Here is a 23,217-nt window from a genome sequence, read left to right as displayed (position 1 = left end):
GAGCAAAAAAGCATTTGCAAAGCCAATAGGTCTGTCTTGGTTTAGGTGTAGGTCTTTTTTTGTTTTGTGTCTGGATGTAGGAACAGAAAAGTCCCAAGGCACCCAAATACTGGTTTGTGGCAGTGTTAAGTGGAAGATTCTGGTTCACATGTTTTCAGCCATACCTCTTAGAAAAGATGTGTGGTGACACTTCTTTGTCCATGCCCCTTTAAGAGATTCCTCACCAATTTCACTCTCCTGAAAGCACTGTTGCATATGTGCAATACTGTGCAGACTTCCTCTGAACTGGCACTTCAGGGAATTGAACTTTCATGCTGTCTGTAGTCTTCTTCTGAAAGGGCCACTATTAAAGTGTGTGCACATCTTCTCAATGCTTCCACTCAAGCATGCAGTGCCAGGGAGACAGACTCAAACACTCCTTCTACATACTGATTGTGGGAAAGTACATTTGCGGTACACCACAAACTCTATTATCATGATACGGTCTTAGTAACCTAGTGTGATTTCAGCCTCTCAGGTTTCTAGAGTGATGTTTCAGTCTGATGAATGGCTCTTGGAGTTACAGTCTGATGATGCATCCTCTGAGTAATGTTACATCTAAGTGTCAGGTTTTAGGGTTGTGACAGTCTGCTGCTCATTTCTTATGGTGTTAAAGTCTGTCATCCTCCTTTTGCAGTGCTATCATCTATTGTACTACATATCAAATGAAATGCAATTGTTAGAGAAAAAACACATTTTTAATTAGAAAGTCTTTGTCATATGTTTTGCATGCCACTTACTGTATTTTTTGATTTGTGGGATTTTCTAAAGGATCTGATCTGGCTCAGTTCTCCCTATGAATTTCCTAGCTCGCCCAGCTGTACCACTCAACCCGTATATATGCCAGGGAAAAGTTGCATTATCGAAGGTGTAACACACAATGCAGGTTTATAAACCTGTTTAGTGTAACAAATGCTAATGAAGAAACATGTGAACATATGCCTACTTGGCCTAAACTAGATTCCCAGCTAAGTGTTGCATGCATGGTCGGTTTCATGATACACATAGCCTTGGCTGCTGTGCACAGAAACATTGAACTGCTCAACACAGAGCAAAACAATTAGAGGGAACATTGGTCAGACGACCTGGCCATAATACTTGATCACTCTCTATAAATACTGTATGCTTCTACCTCTGTGCTCGTGCTACTCACCTCTCACTGAAGACGATAGCCCTCCACCACTATAAGGGCAGCATGTGGTGCACCTCTCCCAATCTAACCAGATTCCAATCTAAAAGTAGGTCTTGGTCATAGAGTACATGATTGATCTGTGTTTGCTCATGATAAAAAATCATTAACAAGGATCCAGTTAATGCCACAGTTGGAGACTCAGGACAGGGGTTCATGTTTACTACCATGCAAGGGACTTTACCGTCCCAACACTTGTCCTCACTCATTTCTTTGTTGTAGTTAAACGAAGATGGCCATTTTCCACCAACACACAAATTGCAGGAAACAAACATATATTCTCTCAGTAATATCCCCTTCTCCACTATCAACTCTTCAGACACCTTCCAGAGTCCTGGTAAGATGCTATCTGAACTACTTTCAGCAGCTAGCCATCTACAACCACCTGAAAACCCTACTCAAATGTGCATCGCCTGCTTGACACCATTAGTCTCCAGGATTACACACCCTCGCGCCTATATCAATTTCTGATGTGAGACACTCACTATTGACCTATCACAGCCTCTTCTTCTTGATCCAGCAAGCTTGATGAGCAATCTGCCCTGTCATGGATATCCACCAACCAACCATGCTAAGTTTTCAGAATTAATAGTTTTCCTTACATAAGTGCTAACAACTTTTTCTATTCCCCACAACACACACATATTTCTTTCTTAATGACAGGCATTTAAATCACTGCTAATTTGTTTTTTAATAGCTGTGCTTTATTTTGCAATTCTGAAATGATTATGTTGTTTGAACTTGCACTGTGCATGCTTTCCTGTCCACCACGGTTCCCCGTTTGTGTGGAGAAAGCTTTTTGGACGAGATTACTCCACTTCTGGTTTGACTGCCACTGTAGAGGTCAGTAGTCTAGCTGCTCACTTCCTGTAGGCCATTTAATGCCGATGCCAGCATGGACACGCTGCTAATACCCAAGGTAAGCGAGCATTTAAATCGCTGCTAATTTGTATTTTAATAGTTGTGGTGCTTTGTTTTGCAATTCTGACCTTATTTTGTTTAAACTTGCACTGTGCACACTTTTTGATCCACTGTGGTTCTCCGTTTGGGTGGAGAAAGGTTTTGGACGAGAGTCCTCGACTTGCGGTCTGACTGCCACTGTGGCTGTCAGCAGTATAGCTGCTCACTCCCTGTGGGCCATTTAATGTGATGCCAGCACAGATGCGTAGCGGGTGCGTGCAGCAGGTGTGCCAGCCACAAGCCAAAGGCAAGCCCGTCTGTGCTCCTCCATGCCTGACCGTTGCCAGGACCCCTGCATTTTTTTTGTAAGATGCAAAGTGCACTACCAAAAAGCTTACTCACCTGAAGAGTTCCTTTGAATAAAACATCAGTATATAGCGGCCACTTCCTCTAGTGCATCTAGAAGGCCCTGGGTCTTGTAGATATTGCACATTTCAATGCCATCTTAGCACCAACACTGTGAAATATGCACCTACATCACTATCAGCAAAACACACGCTTAGCTCTCCCTTACCTTCTAGGCCGCCGCAAACTCGGCAGCTTGATAGCCTTTTATGCAATGTTAGATCCATGCCCAAGCATGCCACTGATATTTGGGATCTGTTTTCTTCACTATCACCGGATGTTGGACTTTTTTTCTTTACGCAGGGTCATCCCCAGTCTTTTTGATTCCTGCCTCCTAATTTTTCTGACCTGTTGTTGTTGGCTTTTGAACTCTGAGCACTTTACCACTGCTTACCAGTGCTAAAGTGCATATGCCCTCTGTGTAAATTGTATTGTTGATTGGATTTCCATGATTGGCATATTTGATTTACCGGTAAGTCCCTAGTACAGTGCACTAGAGATGCCCAGGGCCTGTAAATCAAATGTTACTAGTGGGCCTGCAGCACTGTTTGTGCCCCCAAATAAGTAGCCCTGTAAACATGGCTCAGACCTGCCCCTACAGTGTCTGTGTGTGCAGTTTTAAACTGCTAATTCGACTTTGAAAGTGTACCCACTTGACAAGGCCTAAGCCTTCCCTTATCTTACATGTAAGACACCCCTATGTTAGGCCCTAGGTAGCCCCATGGGCAGGGTGCAGTGTATGTTTAAGGTAGGATATATACTAATGTGTTTTATATGTCCTAACTATGAAATGCTGCCAAATTTGGTTTTCACTGTTGCAAGGCCTATCCCTCTCATAGTTTAACATGGGGGCAGCCTTTAAATATGATTAAAGCATAGATTCCCTTTGGGAGCGGATAGACATGTGGCGTTTGGGGTCTCTGAGCTCACAATTTAAAAATACATCTTTTGGTAAAGTTGATTTTAAGATTGTGTGTTTGAAAATGCCACTTTTAGAAAGTGTGCATTTTCTTGCTCAGACCATTCTGTGACTATGCCTGTTTGTGCATTCCCTGTCTGGGTCAGGTTGACAGTTGGGCTGTTTGCACCTCTCTCTAGACAGTGGCACAAAGGGATCAGAGGTATAGCCTGCATATCCTGATGAGTCATCTGTGCTAGGAGGGAGGGGAGGAGTGGTCACTCACACCTGAAAGGGCTGTGCCTGCCCTCACACAATGCAGTCTCCAACCCCCTGATGTGTGTCTGGGGCCTGGCCTGGGCAAGGCAGGATTTCACAAACAAGAGAGACTTTCCTTTGAAGTAAGCCTACTTCAAAGGCCAAAATGGGTATAACAAGGGCACCCAAAACCACAGGCTTTAGATCACTTCTGGATATCAAGAGGAACCTCTGCCTGGAGAAGAGCTGAAGAGCTGAGGAGAAGTGCTGCCCTGCCTGTGACTGTGCTTTGTGAAGCTATCCTGCAGTTGCTGCTTCTGCCTGTGCAAGGGGACAAAGACTGGACTTTGTTGTGCATTTCTGCTTGTGAAGAAATCTCCAAGGGCTTGTCCTGAGCTTGCCTCCTGTTGTTGAAGTCTCAGTGCCATCAAAAACTTCTCCTGCCAGCACCTGGACTCTCTGCTGAGACTCCTACCCTGCCAAGTGGTGCCCTATCCTGTTCCTGGGGCCTTGGAAGGTGAAGCTGGCAGAGCAAGACTGAAAATCCACGCACAGGCCGCCGTGCGGGGAAAATATTGACGCACCTTCCGAGACGTGGCTGAAAGATGATGCGCCGCTGGCTTCGCAGCAGAAATCGCCACTCCAGCGACATAGCGGCATATCGGCTGGAAGATCGACGCATGCAGCTGGAGAAACTACACGCAACACCCGCTGACGGAGGCTGATAACGTCGCAATCCACATAGCGCGGTTTGGCTGATACCGTGTGGCAGGATTTTCGATGCAATCTTTGCTGAGCACGGAAAAACGACGCAAAGCCTGCCTGGACCCAAGTGCTGCCTGGATCTACGCATCGCTCTTGCAGAGAGGAAAAATAACGCACGCCAACCCGACTGGAGGAGGAGAAAAGATGCACAGTCTTGCTTGCGCGTGAGAAATTGACACATCGCTTGCCTTTTCCGACGCATACACGCCTGTGCGTGCTAGTGTTGAAAAGTAGATGGGTAGCGTCAAAATAACAGTGTTTTTACTGTTTACAAAAGGATGTAAGACTCTTTTACTTTTAAAAATTCATAACTTGACTCGTGTATGTTGGATGTTTGTCGTTTTGGTCTTGTTTTGTTTAAACAAATATTTCCTATTTGTGTTGTGTAATTTTGTAGTGTTTTCTCTGAGTTAATGTGTGTGTTAGTACAAATACTTTACACCTGGACTCTGAAGTTAAGCCTGCCTGCTTATTCAAAGCTACCAAGAGGGTGAGCGGGGGTTAACTGAGAGTGATTCTCCTTTACCCTGACTGTCAACCAAAGACCCCATTTCTAACACCAGAAATAGGTTTCCTTACAGAAACCTGGTTAAGTTCCACTACCTTGCCAGCTTTACACTGGCCCCTCCGGAAAACTACTCCCTACTTAGGCTAGATAGAGATGGCAGGACCAAACGACGTGCCACCATTCTTTTTAAGGAATCCCTTATAGTATCTTTGATAGATACTCTCCTCACCGACTGAGCTCAGCTATGTATCTTTAAACTAGAAATCTCTCCCACTGACTGATGGATAAGTGCCTTAGTATATCGTCCCCCAGGACCCAGAAAAGACTTCAGCCACCACCTGATGGAATACCTAGCTACTCATGTTCTGGCTTCCCGGCATTTTCTACTATTAGGGGATTTTAATTTTCATGCAGAGGACCAAATTAATATGGAGGTAGCACAGTTGATGTCAGACTTAGCTGCGTTTGGCCTCCATCAGAAAGTTTCTGGAGCCACCCTTGTGGCAGGCCATACTCTGGAATTTAATATGCTCAAACTGCATATCCTTGACTTGGGAATCCCCCAACCTCTGCTCTGGACGAACAATTCTTTAATCTCCTTCCAGATTCCTAGGAAATTAGGTGTGCAGATCATCAAAACTATTACCAGTACTACACCTAGACCTTGGGTTAAGCTTACTCCTGAGACATTTGAGACAGTGTTTGAGTCTATTTCTGCAGGAGCAGGCACAGATGCTAATCAAGCACTACCAGGCTATCTGAACCTTGGTGTTCGACAAGGCTGCCCCCTTAAAAGCCCGCTCTTCAGTTAAGTAAGGGGCACATGCACCATGGTACTCAATAGCTCTGAAAGTAGAGAAAGCCTCCGGTAAAAACTGGAGATACAATGGCGTAGGACTAATGATGCAGCAGACAAAGAGATTTACCTATCAGCTTTACAAAACTATTATCGCAATAATAGGAAAAGGCCGCAAAAAGTCACATCAGTAACCAAATTAGTCATGCTGGCAATTCGTCTAAAGAACTATTTAAAATGCTCAATGTTTTTACTAACCCACAAGCTTGTCCACAAACAATACCCGTGTACCAAGAACTTTGCAATTCTCTGGCCGATTATTTTGAAGAGAAAATGAATCAAATTTATCAGCACCTTCCAGAATCGACAACTCAAAGTTGTGAGCAGAACTGTCTGTTACCACCTCCTCACAACGGCATTACCTACCTCAGCAAATTGAACATCTTTACTCCTGAATCCATCCAGAAAGCACTTGCATTGGTAAAATCCAGTTCCCAGCTGGACAATTATCCTCCCAGAGTTGTAGCTACCTTTTCCAATCAGATGGCCCTCACTGTCTGCTTCCTATTCAATTTATCGGTCAACTCCGGGAATTTACCTTCGGCCTGGAAAACAGCACAGGTCATAGCGCTCCAAAAAAGGTCCATTTGTCTCTGCTGATTCAAACTAAATATTGACCAATCTCACTGCTTCCTTTATGAGGTAAGCTGTTGGAAGGCTTAGTTAATCAGCAACTTATGGAATATCTTGAAACTAATAAGATCGTGGACCCATCACAATCTGGGTTCAGGCCTTTTCATAGCACAGAGACAGCACTAATTGCAGTCACTGATTATATTAGATGTGCTCTTGATGCCAATCTGCCCTCTATGCTTGTACTGTTAGATTTATCTGCAACATTCGACAGTGTCGCACTCTAAATTATTACATAGGCTCCAAGATATTGGTATTCAGGACTTGGCACTAAAATGGTTTAAGGACTTTCTCCCTAGCAGATCCCAAAATGTCCTTCTGGGCACTTTCAAATCCTGCACCATAATGCTAGACAAGGGTCCTTAGGGCTCTTGTCTAAGCCCTACACTCTTTAACATCTACGTAGCTCTTTTGGCCAGGATTATCAAAGCCTTTGGGTTCGAAGTTTTACGAGTAAGATACACAGCTAATGAACACCTTTGATGATAACCTGGCCAGGGCAAAAGAGTGTCTTTCAGCTGGGGTGAAAGCAGTTGCAGACAGTATGACAGTGAATTATATCCAGTTGAACACAGATAAAACTGAGATCTTGATGTTTGGAAAGGCCCAACGGGTCTGGGATTTTGACTGGTGGCCTCCCGAATTAAGGGCAGCGCCTATTCCCAAACAAACTGTTACAAAAGTGGGTGTAGGCCTCAATCCTATGCTTTCGATGAAAGATCAGGTAACGTCAATAATTGGCACCTGCTTTCACAAGATGCTTCTGTTCAGAAAAGTTTTTACCTTCCTCCCACTTCCAGCAAAGAACACTTTGGTTCAGGCTATGATAATCAGCAGATTACATTATGGAAATGCGCTTCTGGCTTCTGCAAATGAGTCGCTACTCTTGAGATTGAAAGTGGTACAGAATGCCGCTGTACCTCTCATCAACAACCTACCTTCCTGGGCCCCAGCCTCGCACCTGTTATTTTCTCTCCACTGGCTACAGGTCCGATAGAGGATTATTTTCAAAGTTTGCTGTCCAACCCACAATGCCTTAACAAGGAAAGGCCCAAGCTATTTATCCTCCAAGCTAACCTTATATCATCCAGCCACATTGTTAAGATCAAGTGAAATGAAAAAGACTGTATCAGGAGGCAGGTCCTTTTCTTACTTTGCCCCCTTGTATTGGAGTAGGTTACATCTTTGCACACATATGTGCCTAGAGCACTCCACGTTTAGAAATTACTCAAAACAGCCTTGTTTCAAAGATTTATTTGTCTTTACTGTTTGGTCTTGAGTAAGAGTGTAATCTGACATCGACTACCCTTCCCTTTTTTCTGTGCGCCTCCTCATCTTGGATCTTCAGCTTCATGCAGAGAAGAGATACCCTGTCCATGGGTGATTTGAGAGCGTTACAAGTTACCCTACTATAACATAAAAATGCCTCCTCTTGGCCTGCCTCAGTGTGCCAGAAGCAAACTCCCCAGTATCCTCTGCATGTCCTTTGAATTGTGTCCTGACTGTTGTCAGACCACATGCACTCAAACCGATACACAACTCATCCTGTCTACAGACAGGCATCACACACATCTCCTTCACACCAACAACTTCATTTAATCCAACACAACACACTGGATGCAGGCCTTTCCTGAAAAGCCAACATAATAGAAGGTGCATGTCACAACTGGAATACAGTGAAACATGTTAAACATTGAAACCAAGGAACATTACAACATTCTTTTATGGGAACAGGCAGCCCCTCACTTTTTTAGGATCGAGCACGCAAGCACTCTGGCCCCTGTCGTAATCCCTTTGAGGGCTTTTAACCACGCCCATCAATTTGGTTGATTTGTGGACTCGCCTTGTAAAATTAGATTGATTTCATTAGTGAAAGGCATGCATATGTCATGCCTTTACCGGTGTTTAGCCCTCCTCAAGGGCACCGGTAAACTACTGAAAATATTCTAGACTCTGTGTTCACTGCATTACTTCTGGACTACTTTATCTTTTTATTTCTTACGCAGGGCGATCTCTCTGGGCAGTAGTCGACGGCTTTGCATGACATCGACCCTGCTATATGGATAATTGCACTTTTGCCAATACGTTTGACTGAGAGCGAACTTCTGTTTCCTTTTGTGAGTCTCCTTCACGCTCATGGCAGCCGTCAGCTCGCTTATGTGAAACTTTTTTACTTTTTATTTTCAGTTTATGTGGCAAGAAAAGTCCCGTTAGGAGTTTACAATTCCAAAAGCAGTAATTCGAGCAAATGCGAATGCATTGCAAATGCTTATCTTCTCTTACTAAGGGACAACCTCCCCCTGACCCCCATCCTTGTCACTACTGTGGTAAATAAGACACGTCCTTCTGAAGGCTACCTGGCTGGATACAATAGGTACCAAAAAGGGCTAGTAGGTAAAAGGACAACAAGTAAAGGACGATTCAACCCTTTTCGAGGGCCGCACCAGCGCAACCTGCAGGATGAAAGTGACCTGTGACAACGTCAGTAAGTTATGGTTTCAAAATGAAGGTTCTGGGTACTTATAATTTTCACTTTTCTTAGAGTTTAAAATATAAATACCACTGAAACCGAGTTATTTCATTGGCAAATGCGCACGCATTATTAAAGTTGTATTCTGTAATTTGTGAGCATCAGCCTGTTAGTAACGATTTTATGTCTGCCATACCTGAAAAAAGTGCATATGTTAAAAAAAATCTCAAATTATTGAGAAGAAATGCTAATTCGCTCCAAATCAGGAAGTAAAGAAATGCATCTCCAAGGCACCCACTAAGCTGAACACCAATAAAAACAGACCCCCCGCCTCCCACACTGCTCAGCACTCAGAATGTGTGAAGCAATTTATCCGAGGACACTTCAGGAGTCAGGAGCGAAGGGGATACACGCGATGGTGCCTTGTGCGTCGCGGGTGAACGGATCCAGGTACTTCGGGGCCAGCTGACATGTGGGGGTCAAGGTGCTAAATTAATCTCTACTGGACTGTGTTATACAGATGACATTTATAGGCGCCTCTGAAAGAATGTCATTAGAAGACTTTTTTTCGTTTAATCAGTCATTAGATACAAACTGTACAGGACAAGCCGTATGTAGCCCTGGCAATGCCAGCGCGGACCAAGAGGGCGCCGGGGACCCCTCGCCGGGGCTGGAGATCGTGACGACCATTACCGTGGCCTATGCCCTGATCATTTCGGTTGGTCTCCTCGGGAACGTCATCCTGATCAAAGTCTTCTTCAAGATCAAGTCCATGCAGACGGTGCCCAACATCTTCATCACCAGCCTGGCCTTCGGGGACCTGCTGCTGCTGCTGACCTGCGTGCCGGTGGACGCCACGCGCTACATCGCGGACAGCTGGTCCTTCGGCCGGGCGGGCTGCAAAGTGCTTTCCTTCATACAGCTCACCTCGGTGGGGGTGTCCGTCTTCACGCTGACCGTGCTCAGCGCAGACAGGTGCGTCGAACTTTCACTTAAGGAAACTCCGCGCCCATGTCTTTTCAGCCATTTCTCTTCTTGCGTTCTGCAACTAGTTAAAACTTAGAGTTTCAATATATGTAATGACTTTCTTTACAGGAACATAAATAAACAACCGCGGGTCTGTGCAGCTAATTATTATCTATTACGGTGATAAGTTTGACCCTGCCAGCAAATGTAAAGAAGGAAATTAGGTTTCTAGATTCAAGATTTGGTTCGTATTGAACAGACCTTGTTCGCTTGGACGAGAGGCATCTTTCTTTGTCAAGGCACCCAGGTGGGTGGTCGTAGTAGTAGTAAGAAAAAAATAATTGGTGCGTAGCTGCCATCTAGTGGTGAAACGTATTCGGTAAATTCGTAGAACAGATGGAAAATGAGCCAGGTGGTGTTAGGTTGAAAATGCGCTATGTGCGACAGGGGCTTGTGTGTAAACTCAGATAAATCGTATACCTTGGATCACGAATAGAAATTGGAAGTGATAATCCAGTGGGAACTAAAAAATGGGTTGCATTTTATATACGTGGTCAAATGTAAAATGGCCCTATCTGAAGAACAGTAGTCTGCTATTTTAAAAAGAAAAGTATATTTTTAGACTTGCAGTGTGTTGTTTTCGTATTATAACAGTGCGTTTGCTAATTCCCTTTGCCTCTGTTCTGAGCATTCGGAAATCGTTCTTATTTGCTGATGACGAGAGCAGCGGTATTTATAATAATATTAATTTCAACGCCGTGGTCTGAAATACGGTGTAAACTCAAACGGTAAGGTACGACGCTGCCTGGAAATGAAGCCCCGAAATGTTAATTGGACCTTGCGAGGAAATACTGACGTAGAAGTGCGACGTACCCTTTTCCGTTGACGCACAAGTAATGATTGGAGCGCGAGACTGAAATGAAACGCACTGCGAACAGTTGTTGCAAAACTGTCGTGCTGTCTCGAAGGTTGAACATAGATCAGTCACCACTAACTGTGAATTTCTTTTAAATTACACGCTACACCGTGAAAGTGCAACCTTCCACGTAGTATGGTATATCTATTTGTATACAGCGCTTACTATTCCTAACGAGGCATCAAGGCTCCTTACAGGTGGCCTGCACACTAATATCCGGGGTCATGATGATACTAATTAGAGAACAGTTTCGAAGTCCATTATTTTAGGATAGTTTGTTTATATTCAGCAATTCAGTCTCGTTTAATATGATGGGTCTGACCATTTAGACCTGTAGTATAGCATTCTGTTTGACTGCACTGTAAAATTGGTATTCAGGTGGAACTATTCATGCGTATTTTGTAGTTAAAGCATATTCTAGCAGGGCCTCATTTACGACTGCCATGCAAGGGTCAGGGTGGTGAAAAAGTATACAATATACAACTTCTCAGACGGCTGCAATATTTTTTTATTAGAATCATAGGAAGGCATGCTGCAGATTGTGAATGGTATCCTTTTCTAATGTACTCGTATCTATTAATTGCGCAATCATTTTCATTGAGGGTGGAAGCCGGATTGTGCCCCATGTGGAGTTTTTGCCAAAGCGGGTACAATTATACAGTTTGCACCCCTGTTTTCACTTAAATTTCGCACACCACGAGAGATTAATCCTGCACAATAGAGGGTATTGCATTACCCTGCTATCAAGGAAAGGAGGAAACCGTAATCCACTAAAAACGAGCATTGGCAAAGGCAATAGGTTTGGTGTTGGCGAACAGCCTTTTGTCAATTTTTGTTTTGTCATTATTTTTCTAAACATTTATTGTTCAAGAAGCTGCCGGTCCCTCATCAATCTAACAAAAACATTGTCTAAAGGTAAAAATGTTTTGTGGTCTCAAAAAGCAGACTTTACCATCCACCCCCCACCACTGAAGGGAACTACTTTGTGGGCGTTGGGCTCCTTGTGAAAGGAAGCACAACTTTAGCCTTGATTAAATCAGCCAGTGGCTGACGTGGGCTGTCACACTGCCCTTTGATGCATGCTGGAGTGGGTGGAAGAAGGATGTGAATGACGTATCCACATACTAATGGATGAAGTCTGGCTGAAAACCTCTAAAAATAAGTATGTTATGCACGCCATTTTATTAAAATTTATTGGTATTTGATAAGACAGACCTAAAAGCCAATTGGTCTTGCATTGGGTGTCAGCTTCTTGCATTTGAGAAAGAAAGAAATAAATTAAGAAAGTAGACAAGCAAAAAAGAAGGAAACAAAGAATGAAAAAAAGAAACAAAGGAAGGAAAGAAAACAAGTAGGAATGATACGAGGAAAGGAAGAAGGAATGAAAGCAAGAAATACATATAAAAGAACAAAAGAAAAAGAAAGCACCAAGAAAGAAAAAGGAAGAAACAAATGAAACCAAGAATGAAGGAAAGGAAGAAAGCACGAAAGAAGCAAAATAAAGAAGGCAAGAAAGAAGAGCAAAGGCAAAATACAAGTAAAGAAAGAAAGGAGACAAGAAAGAAGGAAAGGAACAAAGATTCAAAGAAAGAAACAAAGGAAAGAAAAGAAAGAAGAGAAAGCTAAAGAGAGAATACAAGAGAGAAGGAAATAAGGAAAGAGAAAGAAAGACTGTTAGGATTGGCAAGACTGATAGAGCACTCTGATTAGCTTATATCCAGAGTTTTTGTGAGTTGATGTGAAATAGAAGCAGTCAGATAAACAACCCACCTCTGAAAGGAATTTACAACAGCATCAGAAGGAGATTAGATGCAATAAAGTCAGATTGTATTTTTTGCTCATGTGAAAAGTGTCCTGCTATCACATCAGGCTCTAAACACAAAGACAATACTAAAGTAAATAGGCTCTAAACACAAAGACAACACTAGCATACTTATAAAGTAAAAGCATTCAAAAATGGCACTGAAGGACACTAACTTGTGTGTGGATGTGCTCTTTTTGAAAGAATAAAATGAAGTCTCTCAAAGCGAAGTTAACAAGTGGCTTAATTAGGCGGAACCATTGCTGTATGCTGTAGTGGGCGGAAGCAATTGTGAATGACACAACAAGCCAATGGATGCAGAGAAGTTGGTGACAGGTGCGTTAAGTAAGCATATTATATATGTAATTTCAGTCAAATCAAAAGGTCTTTGCTAATGCCAGACCAAAAAATATCAATACTGCCAAAAATTATGCCTCTGAACGCAGTCAGTACTTTAAGTAAGGTGAAAGAAGGTGGGGGGGTCTCTAAGGTGTGCACGGCTAAAGAAGACGAAGCACACATTTTTACAAGCGGTGTGTCCTATGTAATTAAGGGTATGACTAAACCATGTAAGATACAATCCCATGATTCACAGAGCATCCAAACTGACCAGTATGTCGGTGCCTCTTTGAGTTTTCTGCCACTGCCCAACAGACATACCCCTACAACAAACCAGAACAATTAGCTTGCTGGTGCTTGTTAACACCTTCAACTAAGCGAGTAACAGCAGCATTGTTGTAATTAGTACTAAAATGTTTCGATTCTTCAAATGTGAGACTGAATTAAACAAAGCTAAGGACTGTGGAAACAGTAGTGGTCTTTGGGGTATCTCCATTTCCCCCAGCCTCACCTGTAAGCACTACATTCATTCTTTCTTTGTTGTTATCAATATTTTGTCATATGTGCACCTCCTTCACACATTTTCTCCTAGAATCACAGTTATTATAGGCACATTGTGACCAACTGATTTGCTTGTAGGTTGAATACGTTTATGACCTACTGAAGGGCACCGTGAGAAACTCTAACTTCAGGCTCCGCTTCAGAGCTCCCAGTTGTCCCCCATCATGAACACCATCTACAACTTGAAATCACCCAGGCAACTGGAGGAGACTTAGGGGGTCATTACGACCCTGGCGGATGGCGGAGAACTGGCGGTAAGACCGCCAACAGGCTGGCGGTCTTACCTTGGGGAATTATGACCATGGCGGTAACCGCCATGGTCATCCGCCGGTTCTCCGTTCCGCCCGCCATGGATTTCCAGCAGTTTGAACCACCATGAAATCCATGGTGGTAAGCACTATCAGTGCCAGGGAATTGCTTCCCTGGCACTGATAGGGGTCTCCCCCACCACCCACCCCCACCCGACTCCCTCCCCTACACCCCCCACCGCCCCTGCCACCCCCCAAAGGTGGCAGGGCCCCCCTCCCCACCCGACCCCCAACATAACATAACTCACACACACACGACAGGCATGCAGGCACCACCAACACACACACGCACACACCCCGACATACATGCCTACATCCACACACACAGTCATACACGCACACCCACATTCAAACATACACGCACACATCCATGCAGACATACCCACAGCAATACACGCACTCATTCCCATACACACAACACCCCGCAAGCATACACGCACTCACACACCCCCTCTACATACACACACTCACACCCCCATGCACACAACACACAACACACAATTCCCCCCCACTCCCCTCCCCTAACGGACGATCGACTTACCTGGTCCGTCGATCCTCCGGGAGGGGACAGGAGCCATGGGGGCAGCTCTGCCGACACCACACCGCCAACAGAACACCACCACGGCGAATCACAGGACGTGATTCGCTGGGCGGTGTTCTGTTGGTGTGGAGGTGGAGCAACCTCCTCTTCCCCGCCGCCCGCAAGTATGGCCGTTGGCGGCTTTCCGTCAGAATAACGACGGAGAGCAGCCAACAGTCATAATACGCCGAGCGGCAAACCGCCTGCACAGGCGGTCTTCCGCACAGCAGTCCCTCGGCGGTCTTGCAGAAAGACCACCCAGGTCGTAATGAACCCCTTAGTTTGCAGTATGCACTATACTCAAATGTTGAATGAATAAACTACATAAACACAGCATTTGGAAAAAGCTAATAATCACATTCAGTGCAAATAGGAACTGCCTCACTGACATAGATTTATTTAATGATTTTTACAGTCACTGCTGAGAAATTTATCAATTTGCATGCAAACTAACCGCTTCTTTTAAACTTCATCTGTAGGAAGACCGGACCCTTTCTTCTTACTGTGTAATGCAGAGCGTTTTGAAAGTAGATCATATATTGATAGCTGAAGGTCCTTTACCAGAGGAGAGAAGTGGTTCTGTAGCTTTACATGTTGGAATTTTCTTGCTGTAGTGTTCTGGATCTATTGGTTGCTTTGCAAAACTGAGGTCTGTGCTCAGTGATACAGGCCATTGGCGGAATCTAGTCTCGATATGAGAGTGATGTAGTTACCTGGATCCTCTGAAGGAATTCCAGCTGTGGTAAATTATGTAGGAGTACCAGTGTGGTATGAAATGTGGATTTTCTCATACTATTAACATGACAGTTCATTGTGGGGATTGAGTCCTTGATAATTCCAAGGTTTTTAACTTCTTTTGAAGTTGTTGGTGATGCTTCAAGTTTTTAGGCCAGATTGTCAGTTGGTTGCTGATATTCCCAATCTCTCCATGTTAAAATCACATTTTTTATGTGTTAAATTTAAGGTGGTGCTTTATCATCAATGGGTCACTTGCCTCTGCTGTAACCTAGTGATGAATATTTAAGGTTACTGGGTTTTTCCAATTTAAGCATTATCCGGATATTATCATTATAGAATGTGAGGTGAAAGGCTTTAAATTATGGCAGTGGACTGATACAAACATTAAAAGGGATTGGTGAGATGATTCATTCTAGAGGTACGCCTGTCTTGATGCATAATGTCGAAGATGTGAACAGCAATATGGATATGATTCTTGATATGTCCATAATGTAGGAGGAGATCCAGTCGAGGATGATTCAGTCAATGGGAGTCTATTTTAATCTATCTAATAACATTTCGTGATGCAAAGAGTTGAAGAATGCTGACAGGTTAAGGAGTTCTAGCTCTGGTACCCCATTTCCATCCACCATTGTTTTAAGGTTATCCCAGAGAGAAGGCAGATTCACTAGTCCTTCCTGGATGGAAGCCTGTTTGTTGGTGGTATAGTAGAGAGTTGTTTTCTGGAAAATGTTAGATCTGAGTGAAAACTGACCTTTTGATTAACTTTCTGAGGAACAAACAGTTTGAGAGTGATCTTCACTGTTAGGTTCGGTAGGGCCCAGATTATTTTTCTTAACTTTGTGGTCATATATATGATGTATTGAAGTCCAGAAGAAACAAGCATGTGCTTAAAGGTTGTTGATTGCATTAATTGTTGGAATGGCAAACAACCTTATCAGTAGTATTTTATTGAAAATGTAAAGGGGCAAAAGGCTGGTAGTGATCCGGAAAGCCACTGACGTTTTACAAGTTCATGGAATGCCAGACAGATTCCCATTTGAAAGGGAGTTTGATGATGGGCCTTTCTCTTTGGTGAGTTCCCTTTATCCCATTCCTCAGATTTGAAGCTGGTTGTTTTTATTAGCAAGTGCATAGCTAATGTTTTGCTTTGGTAATGAAGAGATCTGCGATTAGATCACAGAAATCGTATCAGTGAGGTGATAATACATTGGTGGTAGTGTCTAGTGAAATTTCTTTGTGTGGCACTTGGCATCAGAAATTATGTTTGACTATTGGTATCTTTTTTGCCTTTTTGGTGGACAATTTATAACTTCTGTTGTCTCTTCGGGGGTGTATTTTGTCCTGATTATTTTTTAAATTATACACTTGAGGCTGAAGGGAGCAAATTTGTGCTTTCACCTTTGTTATTTGATCCCTTATCCATGCCTTTTATCCCATTTCCTTTTTTTTTGAGTGAATGTTTTTAGGTCTGCACATTCTGGCGAAAGCCGATGCCTAAGGGTACCCCTGCACCTGTAGTCACCTGGCCTTGGGGAATCCAACCAATGGTCCAGCAACGTCCAGTGGGCTCTCTACTCACCTGCCCAGCTGTTGATCTTCTTCCACCAACTCTATGGACCAAGCCTGCAGCCTCTTTGTGACCCCCAGGGTTCCTCCACTGAAAAGCATTGAGCACCCAACGCTGTGTTTGCACCCTGCACCTGGCCGCCTCATGCCATTGAGGGTGTGTGGTTAGTGCTGACCTGTTGCCCCCCGTTGTTAATCTAAACCCCCCAGATTTGCACTCTTAAGTCGCAGATACTTAACTGCAAGCTATTTCTTTCTAAGTGCCCCCATTTCCAATAGGATTCCACTGGGTGCCCGACAACAATTTTGACCTCTGCATCCAGCCGGCCCCGTGTTGCTGATAGTGCACTCTTGGTGTCTTCCTAAACTTTGCCCTGTGGAGACTCTAAACCCCTAAAGACTGGAATCATAAGTCAAGTACTTACCTGCAAACTGTGTTGTTACTTTTCCTCCCCTAGGACTGCATTGCTTTCTATGAAAATTACACTGTGTTTACTTTTGAAATGGAAAAGTATTACACTACCACAAAAGAGAGCATTTGTATTATCTAAGTTAGCCTCTATAAAGGCTCTGGGGATCCACTGGACTCATTTCACATTATACATTACTTTGGTATAGTATATGCAGAGCCCTCTCCCTACTAAGGTTAGTATATTGAGTAATGAGTGTTTGTGATTTGCTGTTGTGAAACTTGGGAGAATATAACAATTCAGTTGAGGAGGGGGACATACCTTGTTTCATTTTTTTTGTTAGAATGTGGAAAGGGTTTGTGTTAGTGGTGGTTGGAACAGCTTTGGGTCCATTTGGAGTTCAATGAAAGCTTTAATTGTTGGTTAGTCTAGGAGTTGCTTCTGTATAGCATGTGGGTGTTATAAAAGGTGAAGATGTAGACGGTTAGTTTGAGGATGTAGTTGATGGATGCAATATTATGCAGTAATTATTATTGTGTGATGTGGTGGTCATATAGGATAGATCAACCGATGCTGGCAGAAAATAGTGAGGAGATAAGTGGGTGGTGGTAGTGGTAATTGGTGATTGGGAAGTTGTTTATGTTGGAAACACATCCACACCCCCTGGTCTGACATACAATAGTATTAATAGTCACTTTGTAATGAAAAATACTGTACAAACTGGTCTGTGAGCAGTTGCTAGCAACAGCTGTTTTTGATCAGTGTTTATAGTACTCTATGTACCCACCTCGGGTAAATGAATGATGTTTGCAATTGGTGTTTATCAAGGTATTTTGCTTTCACTTATCTTATGACCGAGCTGACATAACTTCTCTGGAATGCACTTCTTAGTTTAAAGCAGACATTTATTATTACTTCCCCATGAGGTTCCTGAGAGATGAGATTAGTAGGTTGGAAGCACACGTTTAAAAGTAGTCACAGCAACGAAAGGAAAAATATATCAAATTACTTCTCAATTGCAATGTACACAGCAAATACATGTGATTATATTATAGCATAACTTCAAAGCAAAGAATAAAAGTCAAAATTCATCACCGTAGGGCACTGCTCTTCATCTTTCTCATGCCTGCAAGTTGATGACTCCTGTTCAACTGTGAGAAAGAGATTTTCCACCCAAACGGGAGGTCAGGCAGCTGACGTCCGCTCCTGACTGAAGTCTTGGAAAATTCCCCCTCGCTGCTGCCCAGGGACACCCATTATAATGAAAAAGCCTGCTATCAGGTCCTTTCCTCTAATAGTCAAAACATGCTGGCTACTGTATCACAGTGGGAAAAGAACAAGCGTTGGAGAGTGGCCAAGTCTCCAAGCTCGCTCCCTCCAAGGCTGGGTCGAGAGGAAAACACCAAAATATACGCTCTTTTATCATCCTAGGGCTCGGTGTGAACAAAATACCAAAAACACGGTTTGGTCTACCATGTGGAAAAACAAAGCTCATCTGCAATGTCTCAACTGCAATGTCTAACTCCACGATAAAGCCAATAGGCAGCTAAACTAAATACAAAATGTAATGTCTAATGCCCCGTTAAAGCCAATAGGCAGCTAAACTAAATACAGAATGTAATGTCTAATGCCACGTTAAAGCCAATAGGCAGCTAAACTGAATACAACATGTAATGTGCTACTGGTGAACATTGAACAACTAATATGCGCAGTGGTGAAACACAAATCAGTGGTCAAACACAATTAATGGCATAACACAAGGCTGAACCAGTATTGGTGTCAGTTATCTTAATCATGAACTCCCCTGGTATTCGCTTTGGTTCCCTGGTTCCATCTTTAACTTATAATCACATGATTCATATATTTGAACCAAGGCTCAGCACAAACTTAGTCCAAAATGTAAATAATGGAGGACCTCATATATTTCATTCGCTACTGCCTATACAACATTCTTTTTGAAGAATGAAGATCACTATTATGTTACAGCCTTGATAAACTCCGCTCGGACAAAACAGACATTTTTGCTACATGGGCTATGTTTTGTACTGAAAAGATGAAAGGAAGCCCCGGCTGTATTGGATAGTCTCTCAGATCCCTTCGTGTATCAAAGGTGGCTATGGAAACATCCTGAAATAGGGCTATCCATTCCTGTTTTTAACAGAATCCTGCTTTGTTTTCTAGCTTCCACATGTATATCTTCTTTAATCTGGTAAAAATGCACTCTAAGCCGAGGTGGTTCAAATTTTCTTGATTTGATATACAGATGACCCCATGTGGTTTCTATCCAGGGGCGGTTCCTCCTAAGGAGTGGAAGAGCGTCGCCCCGACTACTTCAAGCGCAGCAGGCAAACACAAATAAATAAAATGGTATAATATTGCCAATTTTTATTTTTCCATCATTTCGCGCTGTGTACAACTTGAGCGTGAAGGCATGGGAAGAGGCTGAGTCCTGCAATTGCAGGATAGCTGCTGTGCCTTTCAGTGCGCATGTCGGGTTGGCCGGCTGTCTAGCGACAGCCAGCCCAACATGCACTCTGTAGACCCAGCAATCCCAGGGCTCTAAAGTAGCCAGAGGATTGCTGACACAGGCTCTCAGCTTCAAAATGAACACTGAGTTAGCCTGCTCCCACCAATCCCAGAGGTGCTCTCATGCTGAAAACGGCATGAGAGCAGCGCCAGGAGGGGTTGGCATCACGTTCCACTGAGCAGGAAGAAAGTCCTCCTATCCCTGCCCGTGGATGTCTGGGTAAAAGTGCTGCACCAGGTGGAGACAAAAATATGGTGAGTTTGGCGCCATGGTGCCACCCATATTTTAGACCTGCAGGCCACCACTGGCTCTATCCAGGAACATGTCTCAATCGTCAAATGCTTGATGTGATATTTATAGCTGTATAGAAGTGCCCTTAAACATGCAGCAAGCACTTGACTTTGTTCCAGGCAGTACTTAAATTTAGCCTGTGGTTTCCGTTTCCCAGCTGCGGCACTTAATTCTCAATGCCGGCACTGAAGAAGGCCACAATACATGGTAGCACTGTCTGCCTCATTTTGAGATGAGCAAGACAAGAGTGTTTAATAATTCAATATACATAAAAAATGAAAATTCACACCATTCTCATAGCTCTGGATGGCCTAGAGTTGTCTGAATTGTCACAGTTGTAGGAGCGCAATGGTTAGTAATTGTGTTGTTACTGTTATCAGCACCACTGGCAGGGGCAATGGCTAGTGCAGGCTATAGTGGTCTTCTAAGAAAGGCCCTGGCACTCATTTTTTTAAAAAAAAATTTTTAAAACAAATTAAGCACTGGTTCAAGAGTAGATGTCAGGTCTACACTATCTACAAGCCATACCTTTGGGAACACTGACATTAGTGGAACAGACAATGCCAGTGCTTGCCTCTTACTTTCCACACTCTGCTGTGCTTCTTTGCCCAGATAAAGCTTAAAAGGAGACCATTAACCTTATCACAGAAAGTTAGGCAGGATGCAAGGTAATGCCAAAAAAAAGAGAAGCGAAGACAAAAAAACGGACATTTTAATCAAGGATACTCTGCCATTAATTGTACAACATACTGCCTTTCATCTAAGAAAAATGTTTCGTGTGCAGGAGTTTGAAGAGTGCTCATTTGTGGATTAGTAGCCAGTGGAGCTCTTTGAGGTGCGGGATGATGTGAGTGCCGGGCAGGAGGTTGAGGGTGAGCCTGGCCACTGAGTTTTGTATGCATTGTCGTAGTCCGGCTTGCTGGTAATGAAGGATTCAGCAGCAGTTCTGTGAGTGTTGGTGGGGAGCCATTTAATTATCTTGAGTACCTTAGGTGTGTGGAAGCAGGAGTGGGTGTGTGGAAGCAGGAGACAAAGACTGTGTTTACTTGACCAGTCTTGGTGAATTGGTTGGTGATTACTGTTCTGAGGTTCTTTGCGTTTGGCAGGCTACCAAGTGGAGTCCCAGAGCAAGGTGTCTTTGCCAAATATTACTATTGCCGCCTTTTCTGCGTTGCGCTTGAGGCAGTTGTCTTTCATCAATCTGATGCCTTCAGTTATGTAGGTGGAGAAATTGGTCTGGTTGTTTGGTGTCTTGTCCGAGAGAAAGAATGTGAGCTGAGTTTCGCCAGCATAGGATATGATGTTGATTCCATTGGTGCGGATGATGGTGGTGAGTCGCATCATGTAGGCATTGAACAGAGTGGGACTGAGTGATGATCCTTGTGGAACTCCGCAAATCAGGTTGACACTAAGCAAGGTAAAGGATGTCAGGCTGTCCGACTGAGGCTGGTCCGTTAGGTGCAAATCCAGTGAACTGCAGGACCTTGGATCCCATGGCAGCAATGAGGGCAGTCTCTGTACTGCGGTTAGGCCTAAATCGAGGTTTACTGGTGTTGAGGAGATGGTTGTCAGTAAGATGGGTGGCTAGACATTTGTTTATTATCATTTTCATTACTTTAGTTGGATAGGCTAGCAGGGAGATAGGGCGGTAGTTGGTTGGCATCTTCAGATCTGTTGGCGATTTCTTGAGGAGGGGAGTACTGTGGTGATTTTTCCAGGCATGCAAATAGGTGGCTGTGATGACTGAGTCATTCAAGACTGGGGTGAGAGCTGCATTGATGGAATCCAGTCCTTTGGTGAAGAGTGAGGGCAGGGGTCCAAGGGTTCTCAAGAATGTATGCATGGTTGTTGCAGTTTTTCAGGGTGGTCCTCTGGATGTTGGTAGAAAAGGGCAGGGTGGCTGCAGGGGTGGAATTGTGCAGTGGGGGTTTGCAATCTTCTTAGATGCTGGTGATTTTGTTGCTGAAGAATAGATGCAGAATAGGGACAGCTGGGTTCAGAGGCGCTGAGAGGGAGTTATGTTGGTGAAGCTTGCTGCCGGGGTGGGAAAGCCTTTCAGCTAACAACCCCAGTGCCTCAAGACCCTCACGGATGATTTGCCATGCTTTATAAATGTATGATTGATTGATTGATTTCACTATGGCAAACATTTCTTTGGTGTTGCTGGTGTTTCTTGTGATGTGGTCGGTGAGTATGGAGCATTTGGCATCTGATTTGCTGATGGTATCATCTGAGGGCAGATTTGTAGGCGCTGTTGTTGGTGTTGTTCTGACTTTGTCTCCATCTGCTTTTAAGTTGGTTGCAGTGGCTTTTAGTAAGCCTGAGCTCTTCTATGTACCAGGTTGCATGCAGTCTGGTTCTCGTGGCTTTCTTGGTTTTTAGAGGAGCCAGAGTATCTGTGCAGGTGGTGATTCAGGTATTAATGTTGGAGATGGATTTGGGGAGATTGTTGTGTCTAGGCTGGTAGTGTCGAAGTTCGGAAGAACAAGATTTCTTATGAGATCTCATTCCAGTGTCATTGTGAAGATTTGGTGATGGTGTTTTTGCGGTGGTTTGGGATGGGCATGCTAAAGTTGATGAGGGTATGGTCAGACAACGCATCAGTGTGGGCTTGTCTACTGTGATGTTGCTGAAGCTGGTGAAAATGGTGTCCAGTAGATATCCAGAGGCATGTGTGGAGCCTTCCATTCACTGAGTGAGTCTGAGGTTGGACAGTCCAACCTCAGGCTCGTGTTGGGATCGGTGATATGTGACCTAGTGACTGGTTGTGTTAATTTTGGATGACAAAGCTATTTTATATAACAAAAGCTGTCAACCTCTTAAGAAGGGAGGGGAAATTATAACATTTTATAATTCTAAACAGAAAGTTTCAGCTGAGGAAGCCGAATGACTTCTCGGCATCTAAGAGCACCATGGTGGCTGGAATTCTTCTGACATAGTCATTAACTTTGGTTGTGTATTGGGTGTTATTGGCTAAATTATGGCCAGGAAGAAAATCATTTTGGTTCTGATATACAAATATGGTACAGCCTGAGAAAGGTAGTTTGTCATTATTTTTGCTAGAATTGCCATCTGTATTGTGTAGGGCTATATGACCTTTCTATTTCTTGTTTCCTTGGTGTCAAAAAACCTATTAAGATTCATTTACCAAACAGTGGTGTGCCCATGTCTCTATTAAAATTGTGTTATATGGGAAACACCCGGAACAACGACTCTGAAACCATGAAGTCGTGAAAAACTAAAGCGAAACAGCGCTTTCGTTTTCCACGACTTCCTGGTTTTCGTACCTT

The 23,217-nt window shown here is 43.6% G+C and overlaps 1 protein-coding gene across 1 annotated transcript in view; it reads left to right on the top strand.

The window, feature by feature from the left end:
* Positions 1 to 9,302: 9,302 nt before the first annotated feature.
* The window catches only part of BRS3 (bombesin receptor subtype 3), a 160,425-nt gene continuing 146,510 nt past the window's right edge, over positions 9,303 to 23,217 (top strand). The window contains exon 1 of the mRNA XM_069212459.1: positions 9,303 to 9,896. Coding sequence (XP_069068560.1) covers positions 9,442 to 9,896 — 455 coding nt within the window. The 5' untranslated portion in view covers positions 9,303 to 9,441. The remainder of the gene's footprint in view (positions 9,897 to 23,217) is intronic.

The sequence above is a fragment of the Pleurodeles waltl genome, chromosome 2_1 (assembly GCF_031143425.1).
Source record: "Pleurodeles waltl isolate 20211129_DDA chromosome 2_1, aPleWal1.hap1.20221129, whole genome shotgun sequence".
Taxonomy (NCBI): Eukaryota; Metazoa; Chordata; class Amphibia; order Caudata; family Salamandridae; genus Pleurodeles; species Pleurodeles waltl.
Note: the sequence above shows the minus strand (reverse complement) of the source record. Positions and strands in the feature narration are given on the sequence as shown.